This window comes from Chrysemys picta, chromosome 4, assembly GCF_011386835.1.
Source record: "Chrysemys picta bellii isolate R12L10 chromosome 4, ASM1138683v2, whole genome shotgun sequence".
NCBI classification, from domain to species: domain Eukaryota; kingdom Metazoa; phylum Chordata; order Testudines; family Emydidae; genus Chrysemys; species Chrysemys picta.
In genome coordinates, this window is record NC_088794.1 from 65,906,884 (window position 1) to 65,913,681 (window position 6,798).

Consider the following 6,798-nt stretch of genomic DNA (forward strand, 5'->3'; position numbering starts at 1 on the left):
CAACTTGGGAACCCCCAGATTGTAGCAAGCAGCAGATCTACCAAGGAAGCTAAAAGGGAACTTCTCTCTAGCTGACTCACTGTGAGCTCAGTAGAGCTTGGGTTGTCTTTGCTGGAAGTTGCTCTTTGAATATCTTACATTGTGCCTCTAAGTGTCTTCAAGTGCCTCATTCAGCTTAAGTGACACAACCTCCATGCTACATAAGCACACACAAACTACGGAAGATGATTTCCCAGATCTCCTGCTTGCTGTCTTGTTGAGGCAGAAGACTAACATTTTTTGCTGTTTGGACCTTATTAGATATTACAGGAGGGAAGATAGCAGCTATTTTCAGTATTTGAGCAATACAATTCATTAGAGCTTGTAATGTTACCAGCTGTGTACTAGCTACTTGCGTCTCCAAAATGTTTGTTTGTCAAACTTAGTGAAGTTGGACACAAAAGGTGACAAGTTGCATAGTCCTTCTGCAGAACTCACCTTTAAAATGATAATTTTATGAGGGATTCTTACATGCAATCCCTCCTAGAAGGACTCTACTCTGTTAAAGTCAGTGGATCATTGACTTCGATAGGAGCAAAGTTACACCAACATTGAAAACTTTTGCAAATCCTACTTTTGTTCTACTAGTAACATGTCTCCAAACTTTTATCCCATTTACTGACAATGTTGAGTCTCACCAGTGCTTCAGGTGAGACTTCAACCTATTGAGAAGTGTTGTATCTAGTTACCATAATAGCTAGAGCTGGGCAAGTACTTCAAAGATTTGCTCAAATAATAAATTGAAGTAATTTTGGACCTCATAACTCATTGGTGTTCATGCTTGTAGTAGTGCAGCCTCACCTCATAGGCACCCCCCCATCTCTGGTTGAAGCATTACATGGGATCCTTGTCTCTAGCACCCACTACCATGCTTTCCCTCAGCCCTACAATATAGCCCTTCCCAACCTTCATCTTCTCCTGACTCTCCTTCTGGGCGTTCTGTGGCTTAGTCCTCCAGCTAAGTCACATGAAAGCCTAACCTCCTTTTAGGGTAATACAAATGAGTCCACATAAAAATCCAAACAAATCTTCAAAATAATCCCCCTTTTACACCACTCACAGACCACTGTAGTTCCCTTGTTGGGCCTACCTCAGAGCTTTACCAGCAGGGGATGATACAGCTCCTGTAGAGTTCTTTCTCCATGGTTTCCTGTCTGTTAAACCTTACCCCAGGGCTTCTGCCCAGCTGAACTCCCCCAGTCTACTTATAAGGGCTAGGTCCACTGCCTTAGTCCAGGAGGCAATTAATTAATTATCACCCATGTGCCGAGCATAACTAATTGGGATTCTTATCCTTGTTTTGCAGGTGATTGGGGTTCAGCCCCATCACAGTACCCCCATTGAAGTTTACTACCTGCGGACATCTGAGTAACAGATTAGTGGCAAGGATATTCAAGTAACAGCCAGTTTTAAACACACTGGACGTTATGTGAAAAGCAAATTCTGAATATTCAAACTGAGTGTCCAACAGACCAAACTACTAAGTCTCCATCCTTTGACATCTGGATGACTTTCTGGAAGATATGATTTAGTCAATGCAAGCTATTGGGCTCAATGCAGTGCTGACTGGGTGAAATTCTATGGCCTGTGATATGTAGGAGGTCAGACTAAGTGATATAATGCGTACTGCTGGTCTTAAAAACTATGGAGAATAAAAGCTATAGCATGTTACCTGCAGTATGTGTCCAATCAAAACGAGCCAGCAGAAGTGGAACTCTGAAGATCCACTACTGGCAATGACTTGCTGGTGAACAATGTACAGAAGAAGTAGTAGTCAAAGAAATGTTTGGGGGGTAACATTCATCCCAGTGTAGAGGGCCAGCTCAAGGCCTATGCACCATTTAGATTCCGTATAAGACCATGATGCAAAACTCGGTGAAGTCAATGGAAAACCTTAGGAGGGGTAGTGCACAAGCCTTGTGCTGGCTCTCTGCATAGCTGAGACTTTAGCCCTATGTGAACATGCTAATGAACTAATAAGCTGCTCATGGGCAAGTCACAAACAGAAAAAGATGGTAAATTCAACAAATAAATTATTTATTATGCTTCATTTCCACAGCTCTATACTGACAAACATAAGCATTGTTGTGTGGCACTGTGTAAATCTCTACCCTTTTAAAAACATGTTTTACGAGTGCTGTCCCAAAATGTCCTGTAAGAGAGTCTGTTGGATCTCACAACTTAAGAGGAATGTGGGGGGACAGTGCTGCCTGAAATGATGTGGTAATTGAGTGGGAGGTACTCTTCCCCTCAGTCTTTACTAAGCAAAGCCCAGGTATAGGGAACTGCAGATCAGATGTAAAGTGAAGTTGTGACAGCGGGCAGTTATTAACAATCATGGCTTTTTATGTCAGATTTATGATGTTAACCCTAGTGTTGTTTCACCTTGGTAATCTTCATTTTCTGTTTTAAACTTTAAACTTCAAGACTTTCATTATAATCCTGATTTTGAGTCTCTGGCCCACTTAATCAAAATTACATAATGTACTACTGCCCTCTATTGGACAAAATGTATCTGTGTTTTTACAATAGCTTGTGGGATCCCATCTGGCCCAATACTGAGATGATGCAAACACAGTTTAGATTAGCAAATTACTAATGAGATATTGCAACGTCAATTATGAGATCAAGAAAAAAAATAATGATTTGAAGAATACTATGTTGATGGATTGTAACTTTTTCAATAAGACCATTACAAAAGAATAAAATGATGCAAATGCAACAAAATCCTTTTTAATATTCCAAGAGTCATAAACAAGCACAGATAGAATTTACAGAAGCACTTTTGAAGGCACATTTATTCTCTCTCTCTCTGCAAATAAAGACCTGATCTTGCAATACTTATTCAGTTAAAATTCCCTTGCCTGACTAAGGAGTGGTGGTTTGGGGCCGAATATGAGTAATAACCTTGATTCTGATCTCACACCAATGCAAATCAGGAGTAGCTCTACTGACATCAATGGAGTTATTCTAGTATAAAACTGGTCTAAGCAAAAAGAGAATCAGGTTCAATATACATATTATTGTTCTGTCTCTTATAACTTCAGTAGAGCAATAAAGACCTCTAAAATGACATCTCACAAACAAAATTGTGATGAGAACTATTTTTTTCAGTAAAAAAAGTCTTAGAAATTAAATAAATTAAATACTATGGATAAGAGAGATTTCCCTATTAACAGACAATCTCCCCTAGATAATTAAATGCATAATAACCTTAAGCATTAATATCCATTGGTACATACAATGGACTAAACATTTTCTCTACTAGTCTGAGGAATATACCATATAGAATAAATACTAAACTAATGCCATCACTGCAAAAAAGACAATTGTTGAATATGAAACTGTTGTAAAGATCTAAAAATTTACCATCACATTAACTGTGTGGAACTGTATGAAAGAATAAGGGATCTTGACAACCTAGGTCCCGATCCTACATATATATGTGAATAACTATACACACTGTGTCTAAATTTAAGCAGTGTGTCTTTGCAGGATTGGGGTCTAGGTTAGAAAGATCCCTCATTCTTGTGTAGAATTCCACAACGAAGGGGAAATATGATGACTCTGAAAAGATCTGAGGTAAAATTTTCAAAAGCAACTAAGTGACTGAGGAGCTGAAGTCCCATTTTCAAAAGTGACTTAGGAGCCTAATTCTCATTGACTTTCAACTGACTTTCACTTTTTAGAATGGGACATAGGCTCCTAAGTCATTAAGGGTATGTCTATACTGCAGTTAAACACCTGTGGCTGACCCAAGACAGCTGATGCAGGTTCGCAGGGCTCAGGCTATGGGGCTGTTTAATTGTGGTGTAGACATTTGGGCTTGGGTTGGAGCCCATGTTCTGGGACCCTCCCACCTTGCAGGGTCCCAGAACTTGGATTCCAGCCCAAACCTGAACATCTACACAGGAGTTTTACAGCTCTGCAGCCTGAGCCCAAGTCAGCTGACCAGGGCCAGCCGCAGGTGTTGAATTGCTATGTGGACCTACCCCAAGACCCACCTGCAAATATTACTCTTGGTCTTTGTTTCTAGATCCCTATAATGAGCAAGCTATTAATATCTTTACATTTACATGATGCTTTACAACACATATTAAAAATGAAGGTCTCTGCCCAGAGAGGCTTATAGTCTAACTTAGGTAATTAAGATATACAGGATAACAGTGAAAAAATAGGTGTGCAGACACTGCTGAGAAGGCAATCAATGATGGAAGGCTTTTAAAAATAAATGTGTTCTAAGGGGGAACGGAATGAGGGGATAAAAGCTGCTTGGTGCATGGTTGGTAGGAAGCTGTTTGAAGCAAAAGGGATGGCATGGAATAAGATGTGAAGCTGAGAGCAGCAGGAGACAAATGGAGCCATGAGGGGAGACAGAATGGAGGCGTGTAGAGAATGGAAGGGAATGTTGGCTGAGATAAGGGCAAAAATGTCAGAAGGGCCATGAGGTTGATCACAAGGAAACTGACCTTGATTTGTAATGTGAGAGGAAGCCACTGAAGACAAATATAAGATGTAGCTCTCCATTTGATATATTGCTAATATAATTGTTTTAAACTTGGCTGTATGTAAATTTCTTTGTTTGCTGTCCCACCCTCTTTGTACCATTTTGATACAATACATTTACATATTTAAAACAGAAAACCAAAACTAAAGTAACATCTCCAGTACTCCTTATTCTTTGCTTTAGTTTTGGTTGAAGGAGCAGTAGCTTGGTCCTAAGCCTCTCACAGTGCAGTCAGTGTTGTCCGTATCACATGACTCACAATGGCACTCGGTAGCCACTGGGTATGAATAAAAAGATTCAGCATGGTCAGCACAGCCAGGGATCTTCACTGTTTCATAAACAAGCTCCTTGAAAGTACAGGTTTGCTGAACTGATGATACCAGGGGGTACTTATACACTGGATCCTGAAAATGACAGGAAGGAAATATTTGATTTGAAATTAGTTTGAGACCTTTGATATTTCTCAGAGTTTGTAAAAACTAGAATCTGCATGTAGGATCTGACCCAAAGCCCAGTGAACTCAGTGGAAAGAATCCCACTGACTTGTTAGGCTTAAAATTACAACCAAGTCTTCTTCCAGTTTTCTCCTTTCAAAGAACCGATGTAGTAAATACATGCAACTATGGTGTAACTCTAAATGATTATTGTTTTTAGAACTCAAAGTAACTTTTATATGAAAGGTACAGAGGTCTATCTGGTGATGATTGGATATGTAAACTCCAGTGCAACCACTAGATTATATCCTTTTCCAACCCTGTATTAAATAGAAATTGGCACAAGGCAGAGCACTAGACTGGACTCAAAATATGACCAACTTCTCAGGTGCACAAACTTTGTGATTATGTCCCATCTCTGTAATGGATCCAATTGGGACACCAAATGTGAGCATCCTCCAAACTGAGGGGAAGATCCATCTGGAGCTAAACTTTAAGGCTTGGGGTCATATTTAGTATCTATGTTTTTCCATATTTCTGGTTCATGATACATTCAAAACCTATGCCCGTTACACTGAATAACACAAGAAAGATTTGTTAGCGTCTTTACTGTGAGAAAACAAATACATAGTTTATAATCAATCATTTATGCTAATTCTTGGCTCAAAATACTTGTCAAACTTTATACTGGATTGCCTTACAGAATTTACTAAGGTTTACATTTTAGAATTTGTATTTTGTTACCAAATGCGGTAGACTCTCAGTTGTTCTCAGGTATAATCACTAAGGCCAAATTCTGCTGTCAATGACACAGAAGCAATTCCCAGTGACATTGATGGGAGCTATGCCAGAGTAACTGAGAGCAGAATTTGCCTTCGCATATCAGCTTGCATCTGAAAGACTCTTTAAGACCCAATCCTGCACAATGCCGAGCACTCCTTTGGGCTGCTGATGTCGTTGGGAGTTAGGAGCACTTAGTATTGTGAAGGAACACTCAGCAGGCCCTGAATATGCATGTCAGAAATCAAAGTCTTTTTAAAATTAAGGGAACTATATAAACCAACATATTCCATGAGATGCACAGTGTTTATGTATGCAGAGAAGGAAGGACAGTTGATAAGTGACTTTCAAACCAAATTAATTAAAGGGTGATTTTCTTTTTTTACACAATCCAAAGTTAGGAAACCTGTGTATGCAGCTGAATAAATGCTGAATTTAAGGAGAGCAAGCACCTTCTCATCTGTCTCTCTGTACTTCAAGACAGCTGTGATAGTCACACATTGGTTATTTAAGGCTGTTTCACATTTAACTGGACCCTGCCTGAGTCTACTCATTACAGACTGGAAGACTGGCTTGTTTATATTCATTTTTGGGGAGTATTTAATTCCTGTCCTTTATTTTGACAACTTAGATTCTCACCCTTGTGAAGCAGTATCCAGAGCACCAAGTGGCATTCACACTAATGCAGAACCTGCACTCCTCCTTCTCCACTGCTATGGTGATATTGGACAGCTCACAGCTATTACCATAAATTACTTTCCAGCAAAGTAACAGCAAGTAACAATTAATTGTCTTCATCCTGTAGTATAATGCAAACAGTTCAGACATACTGGAAGAACATGTAGAGTTATTTGAAACATAAGATTTCTGTGGAAAAAAACAAAACCTATATCTTCCTATTATCCACAAATGCTAATACAAGAACAATTTTTCAGCAACATTGAGGAACATTGAAAACATACGGTACATTCAGCAAAATACAGTTGTAGGATTATTGTTAAGGGAGACTGGTTTTGTTAAATGAGTAGAACTGTATAT

The 6,798-nt window shown here is 39.2% G+C and overlaps 1 protein-coding gene across 1 annotated transcript; it reads right to left on the bottom strand.

Moving 5' to 3' along the window:
• Positions 1–2,742: 2,742 nt before the first annotated feature.
• FSHB (follicle stimulating hormone subunit beta) lies at positions 2,743–6,558 on the bottom strand. The gene is made up of 2 exons (XM_005286865.2): positions 6,400–6,558; positions 2,743–4,950 (listed from the first exon to the last, which is right to left on the bottom strand). The coding sequence occupies exons 1-2, from the start codon at positions 6,556–6,558 to the stop codon at positions 4,726–4,728; spliced, it is 384 nt and encodes a 127-aa protein (XP_005286922.2). The 3' UTR covers positions 2,743–4,725.
• Between the last annotated feature and the right edge of the window lie 240 nt (positions 6,559–6,798).

Coding starts and splice junctions, on each gene's coding strand:
- FSHB (XM_005286865.2), bottom strand. CDS start 6,558: ATGAAGACAATTAATTGTTACTTGCTGTTACTTTGCTGGAAAGTAATT. Junction 4,951..6,399: donor CTGGATACTGCTTCACAAGG/GTGAGAATCTAA, acceptor TGTCATTTTCAG/GATCCAGTGTATAAGTACCC.